The sequence below is a fragment of the Prunus dulcis genome, chromosome 3 (genome assembly GCF_902201215.1).
Source record: "Prunus dulcis chromosome 3, ALMONDv2, whole genome shotgun sequence".
NCBI classification, from domain to species: domain Eukaryota; kingdom Viridiplantae; phylum Streptophyta; class Magnoliopsida; order Rosales; family Rosaceae; genus Prunus; species Prunus dulcis.
The window spans coordinates 9,301,831-9,325,281 of record NC_047652.1 but is presented as its reverse complement, the minus strand read 5'-3'; the positions used below and the strand labels follow the sequence as shown (position 1 = coordinate 9,325,281).

The following is a 23,451-nucleotide window of genomic DNA, read 5'->3' as shown; positions in this document are numbered from 1 at the left end:
TCAAATCATAAAAAATAAAAAAATAAAAACAATAAAAACAACAAGCACGCGTGACTCGTGAGCCTCTTCATCTTGCGAAGGATTTTTGTATATTTCTTCATCTTGCGAAGGATTTTTGTATATTTGTTTGAATTATCTGGTACCTTATTTTTGGAATTTAGCTCATAAGTCAAAATGAGTGATGCAAATTGATTTCAACTTCAAAACGTACACAGAAGTAGTAGATAACATGCACCCAACCCATGTCATATCCTTGAATTTCAATACCTTTAGAAAAGACAACCACTTTTCCTAAATGTGAAATTTAATTACCTCTAGATCTGGCATTTTATGTGTTGTACCAAAAAGCCTAAGAATCCAAGGATCTCTTCCTTGAGATTAAACAAGTTTAATTTTGTTAAGCGATGCGACTCAAGAGTTTGGATTGAAAACAAGTTTAGAAAATTTCTCTTAAGTTTTACGATTTTTTTAGTATGACAAAATACTACAAAATGTCCTTAGTTAATAAAAATATTATCAAATAAAACTATTCATTAAATAAAGATAAAAATAAAAATGAAAAATATATTCTATTTTTATGAGACACGACTAGACTCATTTTCTTATTCTTAATTCTAAAATTAAAAATAAATAAATAAACCATTGAGCCAAGGGCTATAATGGCCAAAGCCATAACAACTTTATTTTGCTATGTAGCCCTAAACTTCACATGTATAATTCACGAGTTAAACTTTTTGTAGCAAAACAAGAATGGATAAGCTTTTCTCTTTTGTTTTTGGCCATTAGGGAAAATCTATGCACAACTGCAAAAGGCCGCATAAACACAAAAGACCAGAAGGAGTAAAAGACATGCGACGACTTGAGTAACGTCACGTCTCTCGTTTAAACCAAAATTAGAAAAGCAAAAAAAGTGACGCCCCCAATTTCAAATAATTAAGAGCCATGACATAGCCTAATCGTGAATATGTGATTCAAAAAAAAAAAAAAAAAAAAAAAAAAGAGGTGACATAGTCATGACACTGTCCAAGTCCTTTCGTCAAGCTTTTTTTATGAAGACTTGGGGACTCATGGTGCCGTTTGAGACTTAAAAAAAAAAAAAAAAAGGGGGAATGCTAGCAACCTTCTCTCTAATCTTTTCCTTTGGACATTCTCTCTTGTTCTCATGACATGTGTCATTCTCATTACACTTAAAACAATGTCATTAATGCATTATACAAGCTAACTTTTGCTTTCCAAGTTTACCCTATTCAATTAATTAAATTTTTTTTTAAACAACTCTCTTAACATCTTAATTTAAAAAAAATTTATTTTTATTTATAACGTAAGTTATTTTTTTGAAAGAAAATGTCTGCTTTCCTCTCTTTTTTAACACAAAAGAAATTTTAATTTTCTATTATATATATAAAAAAGACGTCATTCACATCCGTAAGAACCCCAATGGTATAGAGTTTACAGACAAACTTTTTTTTTTTTAATAAAGGAAATTGCTTGATTGCATTTTTTTTATACTACTAAATAAACCAAAATATCCCCTAACAACATAGGCTTGAGATAAAATATATAAAAGGAAAAGAATAAAAAATCATCAAAATCGAAATTCAATATGAAAATAAATAAATAAATTACAGTTTAGATTAACATAAGAAAAACGAAAGAGTGGTCTGCATATATATTATACAAACGGCTATAATATGTTGCTCTACTCTATTTTTATTATTTTTTAATGGTCATGAAGACAAACATTTATAACAACCCAAGGCAAAAGGCTTAGAGGAGAGCCAAAACCTGTACAAAAAAGAAGCAAAGACCCAAAAATAACTGACGTTAAATTTTTTTTAAAATTTTTAAAATTTTTTTTATTAAGATAGTAAGAAAGTTGTCAAAAAATAAATATATACATAGATAAATTGAATAGGGTAAACTTGGAAAGCAAAAGTTAGCTTGTATAATGCATTAATGACATTGTTTTAAGTGTAATGAGAATAGCACATGTCATGAGGAAAAGGGAGAAGGTCTAAAGGAGAAGGTTAGAGAGAAAGTTGTTAGCATTCCCAAAAAAAAAAAAAAAATTTTAAAATTTAATATTGTCAAATTGGCCAAACTATTGAAAATGCAACTTCCCATACAAAACTATAGCCAAATTGGCTAAAGTATATATACCATTCCTATAATAAAAAGGATTTTTTTTTTTTTTTGTGGGTTCCTAAAAAAATTAGGGACCTTGTGCAATGGCGCCACTTGCACCACCCCAGGGCCGCCCCTGGATGTGAGAGACTTCTATTTGTGAGGTAAAATACCTCTAGGCCAAGTTGGGCTAAGACACAAATGCTTGAGCTGAGCTCGGATCCTGGTGGTCAGGTTGAGCTCAATACTAGTGGTCAAGCTGGGGTTGAGTTGATCACCATATATTTTTTCACCTTGACTCTGGTGGGGTTGTAAGCACATTGGTCCATGAGCTTGGGTCATGTGGGTGAGGCTGACATTAGCCTAATTTACTTGGTGTCCACCAAGAGGATTTATAATCCTAGAGAAACTAGGACGCTTCAAGTTGTAGGTGAGGCTGACATCAACCTAATTTACGTGGTGTTCACCAAGAAGACTTATAATCCTAGAGAAACTATGACACTTCAAGTTCACCAAGACGCCTATCTAAATGGAGTCCTAGTTCGATGAAGACTAGGTTGTTCTGGAGTCCTAGTTCGAGGAGGACTATGTTATTCTAGAGTTCTACTATGAGAAGGACTAGGTATTCTAAGATGATATAAAAAGCTGAAAAGACCCTTCTTCAAAGTTATGCAATTCTAAGCACCACAATATATTGTGCACTTTGCTTTCAAACACTCGATTGACTTAAGCATCAGATGCCATACCGGCACCACACTGGTGTCACCCACCATTAGGTCTTCTATTTTGTAAGTTATGTAGGACGACTTGGTTGGTCATGCTGATCTGCTCTGGACGTATTGCTTGACCTCGATCTCGAAGAGGTCGTCTTGCTATTGAACCAAATTTAGGCATCAACAAACATTATCTATTTTATCATGATTTAACCCTACTTGGGTTCACCTCCAAGACAAATATAATTTTATGTTAATGCCCAAAAGTGTTGGTCTCCGTTAACGATTGGAGAAATCATATTAGAGTATGTGGGACTTTGCGTCTTTATCTCATGAAATTTTGTCTCTCCAACGAATTAAGAAAAATTTACCTATCGTATGATTAGTCATGTGATAAGAGAGATACAAAGAGAGACGTGTGTACAATATGTTATATTCCAACTCAAAAGAATAAAATTACTATAAGTGCAATAATTGTGCATTTGGTTTTGGGTTTAGAAATATATTGTTTGTGCAAATAATTTCGCGGGAGAATATTCGCTCCTAAATCCTTCAACCTTCGACTTCCTTTTCTCTCTTCCTCGATTCCTGTAAAAAATACCAAAGTAAATAGACCATACCCGGGGGGTGTTGGCCAAAGGCCCTCCGATGCTGAGTTAGTTTGAGTGTTTGTAGAAAAATAATAGCTAAGCAAAGGGTACGGAGTTGTATGTATGGTGTGAACTGGGTGGCTATAGCCGTGTGTGGTGGCCGTAGCCGTGTGGAGAAAATATGGAGAGTGGAGAGTGGAGAGAGAGAGAGAGAGAGCTTCGGGTATTTTTCTCGGGTATTAGGAGTAGGTTTTTCAAAGTAGGTATAGATGTAGGTTTTTCGACGTAGGTATAGATGTAGGTTTTTCGACGTACCTTGAATGATGAATGAAGTCATCTATTTTTAGGAGCCTCGGGGCTAGGGTTTTGTAGAGAATAAACTTTAGGGTTTAGGGGGAGTTTATTCTTTACCTAAATTCGTAGAGATTGAGTCGGACTTGATTATATCTCTTTATTAAGATAATATCTGAATTAATGATATTATCTTCTCTTTATTATGATAATATATGAATTAATGATATTATCTTATTAAATAAAGATAATATCTTATTAATTAGCCAAATAAATTGATTCAATTAAAGAAACTAAAAGAAACAAAAAATGTAGTATTGAAACCCTAGCCCCCTTTCTCCCAAAAAACACTCTTAGAGTCTTTTCCACTTTAACGGGGGAGGAAGCCATTGTTCTTCCCCTCTCTCCCCTTTTTTCTTCCTCTCTTCCTCCTTTCACTTATTCCCCCATTTTCAGAGACGGGTTTTCCCTATTTGTCTTAGTTTTGTTATGATTTTCATCCAACCATTATAGGCGGCTGCGGCTCAGCGTCGGATCTTCACCTGCATTTCAACATCGGATCTCCACCACCATCTTTTTTGCAATTTCTTTATGTTTGGAATAAGTTGTAGAGACTCTTTGGGTTCTCTGTGTAGTTTTCACATCTTCTTTTGTGAGAGTTTTTCATCTCTCGTTTGTGAGAGCTTTTCATCTCATCTTAGTGAGAGTTTTATTTGTATTGTTATGGTTTGGTTTTTTCAAGCTTTATCTTTTTTTTTTTTTATTCTAAGTTTGCAATCTTAGTTGGGATGCCTATGTCAGAGTTTCTTCGATCTTGCCTGATCGTTAGTAGAGACATACATGATTTTCTTAATTTTGATATTAGACCGCTCCGTTATTGTAATAGCCCTTTTGTGGCTAGTTTGTATTGGCCCTTTGTGGCTAATGACTTTGTTTGCTGAATTATAAATGCAACCATAGAATTTCTCAAAAAAAAAAAATTGATTCAATTAATTATTTTAAGGGATAATCTTCTTTTCTACGTGGCGTGCTATGATTGGAAACGAAAATATTTGCTGCTACTACATATATTATTACAAGAAAAAAGAAAGAAGAACAAAGAAGTTAAAATATTATTTTCTCTTCTCAATAATGCTACAGACATCAACTAATATATCAACTTATTGATACCAACTGATGAAATGCTATTACTCTAAAGTGTCTTCTTTTGTCATTTTATTTTTTGAAGATTTAAAGGTGTGAATATGTCCTTATCCAAACTAAATGCTACGTGAGAGCTTAATGAAGGCTCAAACTCAAGATCAAAAGTAAGTGAAGATTTTTATTGTGTTCCCTATCCATTGATGCATCCATCCATCCACCCATATCCAAAACACCCAAAATGGCCCACGGGACACTGAAGTCACTCTTCTTCCCACGCGCTCCCCACAGCGCCTAGTATACTCGCCTCATGCCCATAAACATACATCGTATTCACGTGGGTCTCCCCCATTAAACGACGACGCTTCCCCTCACCAGCAGCCATTAACTCCTCCTCTCTCTCCCCCATCTTCCATCCACAGTTCCAAAAATCTCACTCCTCTCTCTCTCTCTCTCTCTCTCTCTCTCTCTCTAAACACACAGAGCAACACTAAACAATCAGACGACTTGTCATAAACCCACCATGACCACCGCCACCACAATCAATGACTTGCCGGACGCCATACTCTCGACCATAATCGGGATGGTATCCGACACCCGAACCCGGAACTCCCTCTCCCTCGCGTGCCGCAAATTCCGGAGCACGGAGAGGGCCACGCGCACCTCCCTCACACTACGGGGAAACGCGCGCGACCTCCCCGACCTCCCGCTCTGCTTCGCCGCCGTCACCCACCTCGACCTCTCCCTCCTCTCTCCGTGGGGCCACTCTCTGCTCTCACCCTCCGCCGCCGCCAACGACACCGACCCTCTCCTCCTGGCCCAACGCCTACGTGCCGCCTTCCCATTCGTGGACTCCCTCATCGTCTACTCCCGATCTCCTTCCACCGTCCAGATCGTCTCCCATCTGTGGCCCGGATTGCGCCGCGTCAAGCTTGTCCGATGGCATCAACGGCCCCAATCGTCCCCCGGCGCCGACTTCGATCCTCTCTTCGACCAATGCCACTCGCTCTCCGAGCTCGACCTGTCGGAATTCTACTACTGGACGGAGGACCTCCCCCCGGTCCTCGAGGCCCACCCGAACGTGGCCCGATCTCTCACCAAGCTGGATCTCCTGACGACGTCGTTTACCGAGGGGTTCAGAGCGAACGAGATCAAATCCATCGTCACCGCCTGCCCAAAGCTCCAGCATCTTCTCATCGCGTGTATGTTCGATCCCCGATACATAGACTTCGTCGGCGAGGAGGCTCTGCTGTCGATCTCCGCTAACTGCCCGGAGCTCAGAGTCGTCCATTTGATCGATACGTCATCGTTGGCCAACGCCCGCGGCGATCCAAACGACGACGGATTTACGGCGGAGGACGCTCGGATTGGGCGCGCGGCTTTGGTGGATTTCTTCTCGGGGCTTCCGCTGGTGGAGGACCTGGCTTTGGATGTGTGCAAGAACGTGAGAGACAGTGGGTTGGCGTTGGAAGTGCTTGGGTCGAAGTGTCCCAGGCTGAGGGCGCTCAAGCTTGGGCAGTTTCATGGGATTTGCTCTGCGATTGGGTCCGAGCTAGACGGCATTGCGTTGTGTTCAGGGCTGGAGTCGTTGTCGATTAAGAACTCGGCTGATTTGACGGATATGGGGTTGATTGAGATCGCTAGAGGGTGCTGCAAATTGGCCAAGTTTGAGGTTCAGGGATGTAAGAGAATCACGGTGAAGGGGCTGAGGACGATGGCTTGCTTGTTAAGGAAGACTCTGGTTGATGTTGGGATCTCTTGTTGCAAAAACTTGGATGCTGCTGCTTCTTTGCGGGCTTTGGAGCCGATTCGTGATCGGATTCAAAGGCTCCACATTGATTGTGTTTGGGAGCAGGAAGATGAGCATGCCCGCAATTTTGATCTCAATCAAGTGAATGATGATGAGGATGTTAATAGTGAAGCCAGTGTGTTGAATCGGAATGGGGAGGATGGTGATTACATGGAGTTCAATTGGGCGGCTGAGTATGAGCAAAGAAGCAGCAAGAAATGCAAGTTGGGGTTGGATGGGGACTGTTCCTATATGCCACCAAGCAATGGATATGGCTATGGCAATGGAAATGGGTTTTGGTGTGGTGAGAGCTGGGAGAGGTTGCATTATCTTTCACTTTGGATTGGGGTTGGTGAGCTGCTGACTCCGTTGCCAACGGCTGGTCTCGATGACTGTCCCAATCTGGAGGAGATTCGGATCCGGGTAGAAGGGGATTGCAGGGGAAGGCAGAAACCCACACAACCAGATTTTGGGTTGAGCTGCCTCGCCGGCTATCCTCTGCTGTCCAAGATGAAGTTGGATTGTGGTGATACAGTTGGCTATGCACTTACTGCACCCCCGGGGCAGATGGACCTGAGTCTTTGGGAGAGGTTCTTCCTGAGTGGGATTGAAAGCTTGAGCCTCAGTGAACTCGATTACTGGCCCCCGCAGGATAGGGACGTAAACCAGAGGAGTCTTTGGCATCCGGCCGCTGGGTTGCTGTCACGATGCCTGACATTGCGGAAGCTTTTCATCCATGGCACGGCACATGAGCATTTCATGATGTTCCTGGTGAGAATTCCAAGCTTGAACCGCAACTTGAGGGATGTGCAGCTGAGGGAGGATTACTATCCGGCACCAGAAAACGAAATGAGTACAGAGATGAGGGTGGATTCGTGCCGTCGCTTTGAAGAAGCACTCAACAGGCGGCCTATCCTTGACTGAAGATGAAACTAATGTGATTAAAATTAAAAATAGTTGTAAGAGGAATGTAAGAGTTCTGAAAATCTTGTTCATGCCTGTTTTATCATTTTGAAATTTCCATCAAATAATACTTTCCTTCGTCGTTTTTCCTGCTGTTTATGGTTGCAGATAACAGAAGGAACAAGAATAAAAGCCAAAATCCAAGCTTCTCAACAAACTCATTTGTTTTTTGATTGCACAAAAAAGCGGAGTCGCAGCAACATTGGAGGAAGATGCAAAACGGAGAAAAAAAAAAGGAAAAAAAAAAGCCAAATTTATGATTTTACAATGATTGAGAAATTGACAGCAGAATACAATCTTAAGCCGAGAATACAATGTAACACCTCTACCATGTTTTCTATACACAAGAAACAAAGATTGTATCAGCAAAGTGAGTATTCGCAGTCTAACAAGCGGGAGAGTATCTCCTCACAGCTTGGCCGATCATCCGGTTCTGTCCAACAATCTGTAATAAAACCCAAAACAAAAGGTAAATGTGTCAGCTTGTGGTAGAGCGGTCGGCTGTTAACTGAATGAATCATGAAAAAATCATGAAATAAATGTATCAACTTCTTCACAGTTTCATTAAGCTTAAGCAACTGCTCACCCGAAATAAGCCTGCCCAGTGGACCGTCCGGAATTTCCAATCGGGAACCCTCATTGGCAACAGCATAAACTACCTGCATAGAAGAAAAGCTAAGAATTCAGTTATAGCCTTCTTAAAATGCTAGATGGTTGGATTCTACAAGGTACATATTCAGAACAAGAATGAAACGTTCCATATAAAATAAAAACAGACGATGTATACCCTCTCTGGTGGAACACCTTCCCACGGTCTATTTAGAGTGCAGAGCTCCCACATTATCACCCCAAGGCTGAAAATATCACATTTTTCGGTGAAGGGTTCATTTCGAATAAGTTCAGGTGCCATCCATTCTGGAGTTCCGGCAGACGAGGAGTCCTTCATGTTTGTCTCGTTCATTATTCTTGAGAGCCCAAAATCACAGATCTTGACAGTCCAATGTTTATTCACGAGACAGTTTGCACTTTTTAAATCGCGGTGAACTATCTTCATCCGGTGCATGCACATCAACCCCCTTTAGTTGCAAACAAAAGATTCCAGTCACTACTTATCTATACCACTCACATAAAATAAAAATATAATAATAAACTGAACAAATTTATCAAATGCTTTCGCTTGAAAGTACAAGAGCCATGTGGATAATTATAATGATCATATATACAGATGTATGTTTAAAGTATATGGAAATCTCACGAAATGCCAAATTCTCTTAGCAAATATTACAGTCATGCTTTGAAATATGCCACTGGAGTTCATCGTATGGCAGTATCTTATACAGAATCTTCTAATTTTTTCAAATTCTAAGAAGTTTCACGCAAATAGAGATGATAAAAGATCAAATTGTTTTGTGCCACTTTGTTAAACGTTTGGAGAAAAAAAATTCCAGACCCCAAAAAGAGAAGTAAAGAAACATTTTCAAGCATTAGCCAATGCAAACATCTGATACCTTAAACAGACTGATAGCATGTTAGATAATGACTAAGAAACTGTCAATTAGGTGCCTTAGAAAGATATAGAGCTAACGTTGTTCATCTTTTAGCAGCTAGTACATCTGAATTTAGGTATTGAAAGCCTAAGATAAGTGGAAACACACGTCAGTTTGTTTTCAAGATTCAGATAATTTTATTATTATTATGTTTTAACGATTTCAAGATTCAGATAATAATAATGATGTTTTCCTCTTTTCCAGAATAAACACAGAGATTAGATCTACAAACAGTCACCTCTAAAAAAAGTGTGTGTTGAAAAGATATTCAATTCACAGCAGTTAAGAACAAATAACAGGCAGACCTCCACCTTCTATAAGAAATGACAAAGGTTAGCACTAAATCAACCTGAACCCTAGAGCTTCCCATTTAGGTTAGGTGCATAAATCTTATTTCTAATCTCTTCTAACCATTTACTTAAAGCTCTTACATTTTCCCCTAACCAACCAGTAATCACCATGATCCCTCTTTCAAACAGACACACTGCACCAAGTTAGGCCCCCATCATGCATTAACAGCTGGGTTTCACGGCACATGACCATAGAGCAGATGGAAACTCATGTTGTCTTGCCCCCTGTTTTACTACCAGCAAGTCCTAAAAATGCATTCAGCCATAATTGACTCTCCTATTCAACTGCTCATCTACATCATTGTCTCATTTTCAATTTCGGTATATTTGGTACTACTAACTTCCAAGCGTGCATTTCACATAACCAGCACTTCAAATGTAGCATGGACGGTGTCATAGTAGTTATATGGAATTTATTGCAATATGACTGGTACATGTTGATCACAATACGTTGAAAGCTTCATGCTATTGCAATCTTAAAAGATCCATAATAAATTCTTCCAAGCAGCCAAAAATAACTCAGATAAATTTATGCCCTATAAAGGTGTGAAATTAACTGGATTTTAGGAGTATTCTTGGAACAGAACGCATATTAGTAGAAGCCAAATGGTTTGCATAAATATCCATAGCAGAATGAACAGACCTGCATATGTCACGCAACATTTTTAGTCTCCTTCGCCAGCTAAGCTTCTTCTTCTGGCCACTTAAATGAATCAAATAATACAAGGATCCCATCTCCATGTATTCTGTAACCATTGATAAGTGTGGAGGCTTTGTGCATGCACCTAGAAATAAAATAACTGCAGGCAACGGCAATTTTGTATCAGTGTGGATCTAATATCTACTACATGACCATCTTATACAACAATCATAATGAAAATGGAATGCATAAATAACTAGAACAGAAAGTACCATTTGGATGCCGAAGACGGCTGGAAACCCACATACAAAAGAAAATGGAAAAAAAGAAAAAGAAAAAGAAAAAAAAAAGCACATTAGAAAATTATATCATCAATCAAATTTGGGAAAAAAAAAAAAAAAAAAAACTTGCACCAAAGTGCAGTAAACACAATACAAAATAGGTATCTTTGAGAAATTACCTAAGAATGGATATCTCATTGCAGAAGTCTTCCATGTTTTCAGTAGTTAGATCTTGCTCTAAGAAAACCTTTATTGCAACATCTGTTCCATTCCAAACACCTCGAAAGACTTCTCCAAAGAACCCTAATTATGGAATGAACAAGCAAAATTAGCACAATCAGTTAAAACAGTTCTTTAAAAAAAAAAAATTATAACTGAAAATTTACTCTTTTCCTCAAAAAAAGTGGAGCTTCTTTGTATTATTATTATTATTATTATTTGTTTTTTTTTTCTGGTGGGAGTTTTGATCACAATACCTTATGCATTTCAAGGATAAAATGGACATGTGGCACGTAAAAAACCAGCCTGAAGTTTCAGAGGCGTTCTCAGGCAATTACCATTGGTCTAAAGGGCATACAAAACTCTAGAAGAGGACCAGAACTATTACTTTTTGTCAGACCTATCTTGTATTCTCCTAACTTATTCTCCTAATTGTCCACATTTGGAATAAATACTTGTATCTCTGTACTAACCTGGTCCACACTTCTCAAGCCAACAATATAGTGATAGTGAAGTATTCTATGTACGATATAGAAGTGATTCTTACCAATTCCAACACGAGTTCCAACAGTCAATTCCGAGAAATCAATATTCCATTCCTGATAAGGCAATAGAGGTTTATTACCACACGTGGCGGACTCAAGAATTCTGTTCCATGTTAAGACCAATTCATCATTTCTCGTGAATTCAGAAGGTCCAATTATCTCAGACGTTTGACTCCTATATTGATGTGGTGATGAAGGTAACGATATTGCTTTTTGAGAACTGATTTGGTCCTGGGGAAACAAACATAAAGCAGTCTTCAATAATAAGCTGACATTGTAAGCTTCATAATAAATTTCTTAAATAAAAACAAACAATGTTCTAATGACTCTTCCTAAATCTCTTAAAGAGTACAAGGACAATTGAAAAATTAAAAACAAAAAAATAAAATAAGCACAAAATTGTTAATATCTGATGAGTGAAAATCATCTATTCAACCTGCATAGTGGAATTTAATGAAATAAGATCAATGAAAATGGCAATTTTAGAATGAAAATTAGAATTATCTTGTAACAGTGGAATTTAATTAATTTTTATTGCCTATCGTATGTAATTCTCGCATTCACCTAGGGTTGGGAGGGTAGTCAACCAAAGTTGTTAGTTAGATATTTCTTCTTTTCAGTAACAGTCCATTTCATATTTTCTCTGGTTTATATTCATTATCAATTTTTTTCCTTATCTCATCACCAAGTTTGCATTGAATTAATGTTACACCTGTTATAAATTGCAAGCATGTTTCCCCTTAAGGTTGATCAGGCATGTATTAATTTTGTTCCCTTTAGGCTTTAAGCAGCATTCATTAGTTTAATAACCAACAGTAGACAGGGAAACGAGACTAGAACACTAATCACGAAAGGGGTTATTATATACATTAATGAGATAAACATCCAAGAGTACTTGTGCACTGGATGTGGAGGAAATGTAAAAGTTCACAAGTAGGTTACGTATGAGTAGAGGGGATCATAATGCAAGACACTGCAACTGAATTTGTTGGATGCAAGATCAAACTCAGTCAAAAATGCCAAGCATCTAATGACTGATTAACAAGCGGTCATTCTAATATGTATACATTCTTCTCCTATGCGGACGCCATTGCAAACAGGGAGGAAAGCAGGGAGTAGTAGAAAATACATGGTGTCCGCACGGTAATAACGTCCGGACATCTGCATTGAAATTCAATGATCTAAACTATCTATTTTATAGGTATTCCTACTACTCCTCCTTGCTTTCCTCCTTGTTTACAATGGTGTCCGCACAGTAATAACGTCCGGACATCTGAATTGAAATTCAATGATCTGAACAGTCTATTTTATAGGTATTCCTTCAAAGATCATCTCTGCAAAAAATCACTTGAGTTCAAATTAATTTGACCACTCAATTAATGGTTGTTATTTTAGTGTTTTCTTGAAGCACCGTATTTGTCTATTTTGTTGGTCAAACTAAACATCTTCATTGTTTTCGATTTGGCTAATTTTTTATAAGGATGATCTATGAATGAAGACTTGAAAAATATATATGTGTGCGTGTGTGTGTGTGCGCGCGTGTGTGAGAATAAAATTCCAAAATTACAGTGTTTCACAATGACTATGAATATACAGAATTTTAAGCTACCTAAAAGCATAGTAAAGATGCTACAGAAACAAAACTAACAAACAAAAGAACAAACATTTATTTCATGCAGACGTGGTTCCACTACTGCAATAAAAACACGTACATTTTTCTGAAGACCATAAGTAATGTTTCTGTCATCATCACCCTGCTCTCTCAAAAGACGATTTTGCTTCAATGTTTCATTCATCGCTCGTACAGCCCTAATATAGTTCAATAGATCTCCAGTTACTGATTATAGAAACATATCCAAAGATCTGATAAAATAAAAATTAAAAAGAATCAAGAAAACATAAGCCTTAAGAAAGAAAAAAGATTAGCACATCATATACCAAGTATACAGAAACCTCAACAGTCCCAGCAAACTGAAGTAGTCAACTCACCATTCAAACAATATTTTTTGTAGTTCAACAATTAACCCAAGTGAAAAACTGAAAATACAAACAAGTGCAAACTAGCCTAACTAATATGGTCCAAGGGTTGTACTGGTTTGAAAATATCCATTGGATTCTGGCATAATTCTCTATCCAGAGCTTATGAATGTCTCCATGTGAACACATACACTAGAGGCCAAATTGGCTAGATATCAGGTTTACAAGGAACTTGGCTTAAGAATGAAATTTGGCCACTGACTAGTCCATATTGGTTAAGCAGCACATAAGTGTACTAGTTTTGGAATCGTATCACTTCAAGGTTTTGTAAATAATCTTCATGATAGATTTCGAGGTTTTGTAAATAACCTTCATGATAAAAAATAAAAATTCTTTTGATAGGAAATGAGAATTTTGTAGAATGAGAAAAATAATGTTTAAATGGGAATGGAAGTTCAAACTACAAGCAGAATCATACTAAACCTAACTAAAAATATGATTTCGACCTAGAAAAAAAAACCTAACTAATCAGAGAAAAACAAGCACCACTTAGTACAAAATACCAGACCAGCGAAGATGGATCACCCTAAAGAGTACATGTAAAACAAGTTATAGTGAAGAAAAAGTAGGCATGCTTGCTGTGGTGCTGCAATTGATTTGCTACCATTTAGCTCTAGGTACTCTAAATTTTGCATCATTATCCCAAAATTTCTTTTAGTTAATCCATGTTAGATAATTGTCAATCCCTCTTACTCACCATATTCAATCCATTTCTGTCAAGAGTACTACAGACCCCCCCTCCCCCCGCCCCAGTCTGTCTTTATATCGTAGGACAAGATATAATTTGATACCACTCAGAAAACTTAAAACTATCCTCACCACAATGGTCAAAAGCCCTTAAGCCTATAAGGCTCTGTGACACAATCTTTTGTATTAGAAAACTACATATTCTTGACAGATTGATTCCCATGGCTGCACATGCTCCTAGAGATGAATCCGCTAACATTAAGTGATATAATATAGTAGATGAGGAAGCATAAACTATAAAATGAGATATTTTTCTTCAGGGAATAAAAATGAACCACATCATTTGCCTCATGGCAATTTCCCATGTGATGTAGGGCACAGGTGAATTGTAGATTTAGGTGGTTTAGCGGAAGCGAAAACAATGGAAAACAGAATATAGAAGGAACAAGGATAGGTCTGGAATCATTCCAGGGTTTTGGCTTTGCACCAAGGGGTTTGGCTTCGCACCAAAGAAGTCTCCAATCTCTGGAAAATAAACTTTTCTTTATATCTCAACAACTCCACTCTAAAGAACTACATGGAGGGTAGGGTATTTATAGCAAACTAAAACCTAAAGACAATAGGATAAAAATCCCTTACTAAAACAGAAATCCAAATCCACCAAGGAACTAATTCAAACAAACTAGGAAACTTAAATAAAATCCTACTAGAATCTGGAAACTAAAATCCTAGTGAAATCTGGAAAACTAGAGAATCTAGGAAACTAACTAATGATGTCCGTATCACCATGGCTCCTCACATGAGCAAACTATGATAGCAAAGCACTTCAGAGTGTCAAAGATCAATGCCCATTTTATTGGTCAATTAATGAAACTTATTTCCAGCTTTGAGAACACTCTCATTGGCTTTTGTCCTCCTATTACAATTTCATTGAATCCTGGGAACTCTTTCTGATTTAACTTTCAGATACTTTCAACAAATACTTAGCTCTAATATAAGAACATGCACTGTAAAGACATTGATCCAAACAATCAAAATCAAATGGAAGGTGCAAAGCACAAAAAATTCAAAGAGAAAAAGTTTATTAACCACTTTTTTTTTTTTTTTTTTTTAAAGTAACCAATAAGAACGGATGAATGCAAAAGTACATGGAGAAAAACATCAGTTTAACCACAATGGACTAATGCTGTGAAATTAACAATTCATAATGAAGCAAACATTTCTCTTGAAAATAATGAAATAAACATCAACCTTACGATATCATCACCAATTTCTGGAGTAATACTAATGCTTCTTCTTCTTAATCTACGAGCTTCTGATGTTGATGTACCATCTGACCTGTAGCTACAATAAAGAATTGAAGACGAGTAGTTTCAGACCACAGATATATTTCTTTAAGGATATGTAGATTGAACTGTGAAAGAAACATCACATACAAGCTAAAACAAAATTAATAACACACAAAAGTACACAAATACAAAATTTCATCAGACAATAACATCAAACCTCTTAGGAATGAAACTAGCTCAGCACATTATACTTCTATATCAGTTAGTTATCTCCAAATGATCCAAGTACAGTTGATGAAGATTAAAGTTTAATGGTATTGAGTAGAAGAGACAATGAGTGGAATATAATAACATTTTAACAAGATAACACAGAAAATATAGCTAATGCATGCTGATAGAATGAAGTCCATTCCAATGTTTTTCACTTTTCATCTGCATAGAACTGAAAACCTCAAGTCACTGAGGGATCAATTTTGCATTCTCCCGGTCTTTCTCTGGCCAACTGAATGAACAAGGGATAGTTTTTGGGCCCCAAGCATGGTTTGATTTGGTGATTATGTCATGACAGTTAAGCAAACATGGTCAAAAACCACATAAAATTGCCCTGGGCATTGTCATTCCCGGATACAACTCCATTCCCAATCTTGTAAACATGAAAATATTGAGGTCCTCAATACTGTTCATTGGTTAAGGAATAAGACCTGAATTAATATCCATTGCCTTAGTACACAAGAAAATTGTGGATAATTCACTAAAGCATTCATCAAAGATTCAGTTTTCATATAGTGGGGTACAACAGGATCAATAGATGTAAAACCTTGAGGTAGGCATGTCATCAGCATAATCTCTAAAAGATTTCCTATCACCACTGAGCATGGACCGCCCACGTGCTCGAAATGAAGGATGCTCTGGACTGAAAAACCAAAAAAGATAAAAAGAAATAACTACAATGACAACTCTATGCAATGACACGACTTAAAGAGTAAAAAGCGATTCTGGACCAACTTTAGACATTAGCCCAGCAAATTAAACACAAAATCATGGCAAATCATGGAGACCAGATAAATGAAAAAAAAAAAAAAAAATACATCTGAGCAGAAAATTGAAGTTTTGAGGAAAAAGTGCAAGCATTTCTATAAGTGTGCATGTTATTTATATGGCAAAAGAAAAAGAAGCTAAATCTTTTTTTCTCAAGAATAGCATCAATATACCTGGAAAATTGAAACTGTCACCATTGATATAGACCATGTACTTCACCAAGAACTCAGTATCTTATTGGCATTATTGGGAGATTAAGAGAAAATATGGCACCATATATATGTGTTGATTGAATCTTAAATTTATAGTCACAAAATTTTACTTTTACGGCCTCGATAATTTAGGTCACTAATAAATTTGGGCACATCATGTGACCACCAACAAAACTTACTTTTATACTGGACTAACTTTCTCATCCCATGCTTTAAGACAGTGGATTAGTGTAAAAAAAGAAAAAGGATAATCATACAGATAACCGTTCAAGAAACCCTAGTAAGGAACTGACCTGAAGCAACAACAAAATTTTATCTCATCAAACCCGTCATTACTACTTACAACGTCCACAACACTGCCAAATTCAGTCACCTATATTTTAGGGTCACTGCTTTTCCATCAGCCGAAATAAATTATCCTTTCACTATTGCGGCATTTATAACCATAATAAGATACTGAATTTGCATTTACTCACATGTCCACTAACTAATAGCATTGAACAATGAATGATTAAAAAAAAATACAAACAGGTTGAGAATACAATTCAGCAACCATACCCAAGAAAAACTAAATTATCAAAGTTATTCAGATGTTAGGGCATATCAGGGTCAAATTTTGCCTATCCTTTTCCTCTAAACATATCATGGTTTGGATCAAAATATCATAGAGAAATTGGTACACACAGCATTCTTTTTTAGTGCTTGTTAGTATTATTGTCATCTATCCAGAGGAACAAGCCCAGAAGCATGCTGCGCATGCGCACACACAAACACTCCATTTGGCATAAGTAATTTGAAAAATCAATATCTAGCTCCAGGTCAAATTACCTTGAACATTTTTACAAATTTAATACCATTAAGAAGCAATTTACGATCATTATTCCACGTTCTTACAATAAGCCATCTGTAAAGAAGAGACCAGACCAAAAAAGTCCTGAAATACTCTTGAGAGGTGCAGACCATATAATTTCTGCTATTAGACAGGACAAATTTTTGAGAGGGAGAGATAGATAGATAGAGAGGTTAAACCTGCAAAACTCTGTTATCTTCAGAAAAAGAAAACCGAGCAGCAGGAACAAAAGTTTATCACTGCACTTTACTTAATACATACAGAAACTCTACAGCAGAATTCTTGGAGAGCCAGGTTGAGCTTATTGTCAAACTAGCTTGTATATTTTCAATTTTTTCCCATCCCTCCCACAAGACGCTTCTTCAATAGTATCACTTTCAAATGAAAATAAAACTGTAAAACAAACTTAATCCTATTATCCAACCTAAACTGAAGTATGCAAGAAAGCCATCTCTCCCTTGGGATTGAAAAGCAATCAGGATGTAAACAGAGGCACAAAATTTGGTCTCCATAGCCACCATAGAGAGATGTAGAAACATAAGCTATTGAAAAAGGACGAAAAATTAAAAGAAAGAGGAACTGATCCTTTAACACCACATACCATATATCTTTGAAGCCTATAACCTCACAATGTAAACTAAGGATAGGTTAATATAACAAGCAACCGCTCAATTCACCATCAATAGATAAACCCATATGGTCTTAAAACTTAGTCATACACATTCAAGCAATTAAATAAAAGTTAGAACTACATTTTGAACAAAGCTCCTCCGATATCAAGCTCTCAAAAAATTAGATGTGCACACAAAAACAACTCAGTAGAATCAAGTTCTTACTAGACCAATTGTCATCAAACCGTGCCTCTATGATTCTAGACACACACCAAAACATGATCTATAATCATGAACAATGGGAGTTCTGAATCTTCAAAACAAACAAAATTGAATCTGAAAGACATTATTACAAAACACATTGGGATTAAGAAGAACCTTGAACTAGCAGTCCGCTGTTCAGCAATGGCCTTTCTTCGACTACGGCGCCAAAATGAAGTTGCAATGTTGGGTTCACTATGTGATAAACTGACGGATTCAAAAAGTTATTCAATAACAAATAACTCAGAGTCTCCCGAACTTTCAAAAAATCCAGAAAATGCCCAATAATAGGATGAAGTTAATGAGAAGAATAATTATAATAATAAAAAAAGCGTACAGAATGGGAAGGTCATAACAAGTCATTCAAGAATTACAGTTGAACTTGTCAAGATAGGAAATATAAATTACCTCAGTTTTCTTTCAATGGAAGTGATAGGTCGCAACATCATATTTCGCAATGAAGGACCTTGTACATTCGAGGGCACATCAAATCTCCCTCGGAACTGAAGGCTCTCATCTCTTTCAGCACTGCAACAGAAGAAATTTAAAATAACTCAGTTTTCTTTGTAATGCATGCTTGCAACAAGAACATGAAGCATCACAGGTTCCAAATTTCCAAGTTCAATAAACATGTAGGATTTACAAACCCCATCAGCTAACCTGTCAGGATCCATTCTCTCTGAAAATCCATATAGGGGACTGTTTGGTTCTAGTGGTGAATCACAGGAATCATTTTCCGCAGAATCACTCTCCCCTGCTGCAGAAATATGGGTCATAAAGATTGCCTTGGTTGATCGGGGTAACAGCTTGCCGGGGATCCGCATCAGGTCGACCAATAGTTCAACAGAGTTCAACACAACTATCACAGACATATGCTTATATGAATCTACACACTCAACAGCCCCATCAATAGAAAGACCCTGATAGAAAAGAAAAAAAAAGGAGGAAAAGAGACAGCCTTTCAAATTTCAGTGCTACGTGTGATTAAGGAGTAATAAATTATAACATGTCTTTGACAATTTCCTTATTCTTTTGCTGGAAATCATACAATGTCCACGGAAACAAAAAGCTTACCACCACTAGCCTACTTTCAAGACCTACGGTATCTGCTAGAACTTTGAACAGGATTGCTCTAGGACGGCATGAACCATGCTTTATTTGCCCCAAAAGTTGGACTCCTCGATTATCAAACATGTGGGAAGTTTCTTCTAGTGCAGCTTTTGCTGGACTTTCCACAGGTGGCCGCTTATAAAAATCTGAAACCTGTATAGGCATTGCAGTCGAAGTTAAATCATCTCTTAATAATAATAATTTAAACATGTATTAAAGCATCTGACCAGAATCAGGTAACAGATCTACATGGCATCATGCTCATGACTCATCTTGGTTATGATCACAGAAACATGAATAGTACAACATTGTAAGTGGCAGTCTTTGACAGTTGAAAACATTGGACGAAAGGCATCAAAGAAGCAAACAGAAAAAATAAGTGCACCCAAGGTAACTTCAAAGTACATCTAGAAAAACAAGTAAATTTCTCACCAGTCCAGCAATCTTTTTTATCATTGCAGCTGGATTTGAGTTCAATCCTTTCACTAGTGCCACAATCAGTTGCTTCAGCATGGACAACTTTTTGTCTTTTGAAGTATCTACAAGAATGACATCAGCTTTCACACCCTCTGCCTCAATTGCATGAAGTTCATCAAGAGGAGGAATATCATCAAAGATCTCCTTGAGCCTTTTATCCTGTATATTGTCAGGTTTAATCAATTGACACGATGAAGCATCACTCATAGACAGGTAAAAAAGAAAAAATATAAGCAAAGACAATAATAATTTAAATACGCCCAAATAACAACTACTCAGTGATACATTGACAATGCTTCACTTATCCGCATTGGTACATCTATTCTTTGAACAAGCAAGTGATCCACATTAGGTGTTTATCGTTTTTAGGATAGTGAAAAAAAGAAACAATCAGACTGTTTTCTCAAAATTGTTTAAAGAAGGAAAGAAAAACAAGAGTGCACAATTTTCTTTACAGCGACATCTCTTAGACACACAGGTTCCAACCATAATCAAGCAAGATGTGACAGGAAGCAACAGTAACAACAGCTATTAATTATCAACACTAAGAAAATAACAACTAAGTACCACCAACAATTAATTCTCACCGGAATGACAGAATAGAAACCATTGGGAATCGGTTCTAAAAGCATTCCAGTTTGCCATAGAACTTGTGATGCTGTCTGAGATGACAACACATCTTGGTACGGACTTCTAGGTGATTCAGTATTACTCAAGGTTTCTTCATGGGAACCCAAAGAAACAGATCCAAATTTGTCCACGAAATCTGAAGGCCACCATGAAGCATTTGGAGGCCCTTGCTCTGCGGGCCCTGCATCATCTCGTGTCTCCTCCATGTATTTAAATATCTGAAATTCAAAACCATTTCTCCCCCACTTCTTACCCCATAAAAGATGTCTTCAACCTAACAGCATTCCTTACAAAACACAATTCCACCGATTTCTTCAGGCTGGAGGCCACAAGACCTGAAAAATAGACAAAAGGTCAAAATTTGACATCAAAGTAAAGACAATTTAGAAGGGGAATATCATTGACCACTATAGAAAGGCAGGACAGTCTTCTGAAAATAACACCAAAGTAGAGCAGAATAACCAAGAAATCCCGTTGAAGTAAGAGTTTGTCAAAAGTATGTAAAAGTGCAAACCCTTTAAAGGAAAAATATATTGCCCTGAATATGGTATAGTAAACGTAAAGGGGAACAACACATAACAGCTAAAACAAAGGATAAGTAATCTTCAAACCCATTGTTCAGTCTTACCCTCCTTATAAATATAGTTCGTGAATCAACAAAGATATTAGACATCTCTTTGAAATTAAACTGCTTGATATCACTTTTTAAAAGAAAAATGCAAAACAAAACAAATAGACAGCTTTCTCTAAATTATGTCTCGTGATATTTGTATTGCTCCATCGATCACCAAAGACATAACGGCTTTCTATCTGAATTAATGATGATACATTTGTTAATTAAAACAACAAATATAGGAAAAGAGTAATGTATTTGAGGAGAAAAGGACCTTTGTGTCAGGCATAAGACTTTACATATGCCCTTAGCCTAAGTTCTAATGTTAATACATAAAACATTCTTCTTACAATATTATCTGTTTTGCATTCTTGTTTTCTTTTTTTGAGTTTCATATTCTGTCTTTTATTGGAACTTGATAAGGAAATGTGTAATGTACTTTATTTCGAACAAGTTCAAAGGATATGTAATTTACCTTCCTATAGATGGTTATAGTACAATTTAAATGATACATGGCTGTTAGAATGACATTGTTCTGTCCTCTATATGTTCTCTTATTTATATGTCCTTGCTGCTCACACACCTCGAAAACATCAGAGATTAAAAAAATTTGGAAAACTTGTTTACATGAGAGAAGTGTTGACAGTTGGGGGAGCTAATGGAATGAGATAACATGGGAAGATAGTAGAAAGCTGATGAGCTATAATGGATACTTTAAATTGGCAAATTTGCCTTAAATAGGCAGTGTATCATGGGGTTTTCATTTTATTTTTAAGTTTCCATACTTCTTTACACTATTTATTGACATCCAATATGACAACCAGCCATACGGGAAAGTCCGGTTTTATAATTTCCTATTCAACTAACTATTCTATCACCTAATATTTTAGCAAATATGGGAAGTGCCAAAGTGATCCCGACTCTTGAGGAATACACGAGTGAAAATAACCAACCAATAGCACATTCCAAACATACCTTCTAGGTTTTTATTTTCTTTGGTCAAACACACATTCTAGGGTTAAGCATCAATGAAACTGAAAGCAATATGCATCACTAAACACTTTATTAAGTCACACCCACTCGAAAGTAAAACAATAGAGTGCAATTGAAACCTCAATCATGTATCAATAGCAAAAGATAATCCCCTCAGTTGTAGACATTCATAGCATTACGATGCTTTTTTCCTTTTTCTATACCTCATGTCCTGCCCATTGCCACCAAACAAGTGCATACTGAGAGACAAAAATATCATGAGAAACCCATGTCATGCTCGCAAAGCCAACCTTATAACTGCCTCCTCAAAAACAGTCTTCTTCTTACATCCCAACCCACAAAACCTCAGCACACAAACACTTAGATTGTTTTTGTCAGCACCACTCTCTATTAAGTAAAGACCTTTCTGATCACCACCACATCCACAAACTTCAACCAACATCCCTCCCCAAAAAGAAAAGATAAAGAACCTACAATCTCAAGCTTAGTCTACCACCTGCTCCAAAATCATATTACATGAAGAGGTAAGTTTACGCATTGGACTACTTCAGAAATACCTAATTACAAAATGCTCCTCCTTAGTCGCTTCAAATCGCCAATACAGTTACACTTGAGTCCCACATTTCTATGCAAATCTAAATCAAGCTCCCACTAATCCAAGAAAGCTAAATTCCACATCGCACATACACTTAAATTAACCATTTTCATAAAACCAATGCAGGATCAATAAAAACAAGAAAAATTACAACAAAATTAAAAACAAAGCAAAAATTTACCACCAGCAGATCCAAGCATTTGAATTCCAATCCCCTTTTTGTTACAATAACATTTGAATCTCAATTCTTCCTCATCTAAAGCCTCATCCCCTACGTCAAACCCTCGCAGATTCCCAGAGAGAAACAACCAAATTTGTGTATCTATATAGATGTATACAAATACGTATACATAGAGAGAGAGAGGACGACAGAGAGTGATGTGAGAGAGATGAAATATGGTAGAGAAACCTCTCCGCGCTATATATATAGAGAGAGAAAGATAGAGAGTATGAGTGCGTGATGCAAACGAGGAAGAAATGAACGAGAGCGAGCGAGAGAGAGAGAGAGAGAGAGAGAGAGAGAGGAAAGCGATGGGGTTTTAGAGAGAGAGAGAGAGAGAGAGTGTGTGTGAGGTGGTAAGTCACGTGCAGAGCGAGGGGGGATCTGGGGACCTCTCCCCGACAGCCAGCTGGCAGAGAAGGTGGCTCACCAACATCCACACACCTTCATCCGCGTGAAACACCCCTTTCTCGTTTAAATCTCTAATCTTTCACAAATTAATATTGAAAAATAAGAATTCAAACCAATTAATTATTTAATTAATGCAGAGAAAGAAATAATAATAATAATAATAATAATAATAATAAAAGTAAGTGTGAAAGTAGTACAAGATGTAAATCGACAAACAACAACCAC

At 37.0% G+C, this 23,451-nt stretch overlaps 2 protein-coding genes across 10 annotated transcripts; one reads left to right on the top strand and one right to left on the bottom strand.

Annotated features, from left to right (window-relative positions):
• The first annotated feature begins 5,049 nt into the window (after positions 1-5,049).
• On the top strand, positions 5,050-7,866 carry LOC117622998 (F-box/LRR-repeat MAX2 homolog A). 2 transcript variants are annotated; one of them, XM_034353832.1, is made up of 2 exons: positions 5,050-7,613; positions 7,719-7,866. In XM_034353832.1, the coding sequence occupies exon 1, from the start codon at positions 5,382-5,384 to the stop codon at positions 7,569-7,571; it is 2,190 nt and encodes a 729-aa protein (XP_034209723.1). In that variant the 5' UTR covers positions 5,050-5,381; the 3' UTR covers positions 7,572-7,613; positions 7,719-7,866. The 2 variants fall into 2 exon arrangements, with proteins under 2 accessions (XP_034209723.1, XP_034209722.1); XM_034353831.1 differs by having other exon boundaries at positions 5,050-7,617.
• On the bottom strand, positions 7,742-23,103 carry LOC117622997 (probable serine/threonine-protein kinase SIS8). Of its 8 annotated transcripts, none has more exons than XM_034353822.1 (17): positions 22,777-23,102; positions 20,352-20,729; positions 19,720-19,923; positions 19,252-19,440; positions 18,838-19,097; positions 18,586-18,705; positions 18,295-18,384; positions 16,023-16,118; positions 15,168-15,260; positions 12,905-13,001; positions 11,195-11,423; positions 10,608-10,731; positions 10,420-10,439; positions 10,151-10,307; positions 8,398-8,686; positions 8,197-8,269; positions 7,742-8,055 (listed from the first exon to the last, which is right to left on the bottom strand). In XM_034353822.1, exons 2-17 carry the CDS (start codon positions 20,598-20,600, stop codon positions 7,973-7,975), a joined length of 2,373 nt encoding a protein of 790 aa, XP_034209713.1. In that variant the 5' UTR covers positions 20,601-20,729; positions 22,777-23,102; the 3' UTR covers positions 7,742-7,972. The 8 variants fall into 8 exon arrangements, with proteins under 8 accessions (XP_034209713.1, XP_034209717.1, XP_034209714.1 ...); XM_034353826.1 differs by having other exon boundaries at positions 15,168-15,254; XM_034353823.1 differs by having other exon boundaries at positions 22,780-23,102.
• Between the last annotated feature and the right edge of the window lie 348 nt (positions 23,104-23,451).

Excerpts from the sequence above, each read along its gene's own strand:
- LOC117622998 (XM_034353832.1), top strand. The coding sequence starts at position 5,382 with ATGACCACCGCCACCACAATCAATGACTTGCCGGACGCCATACTCTCG.
- LOC117622997 (XM_034353822.1), bottom strand. The coding sequence starts at position 20,600 with ATGGAGGAGACACGAGATGATGCAGGGCCCGCAGAGCAAGGGCCTCCA. Across the intron at positions 18,385-18,585 it reads TCCATTGAAAGAAAACTGAG|TTTATCACATAGTGAACCCA; the intron begins GTAATTTATATT and ends TGAATCCGTCAG. Across the intron at positions 15,261-16,022 it reads GATGACATGCCTACCTCAAG|CTACAGGTCAGATGGTACAT; the intron begins GTTTTACATCTA and ends TCTTTATTGTAG.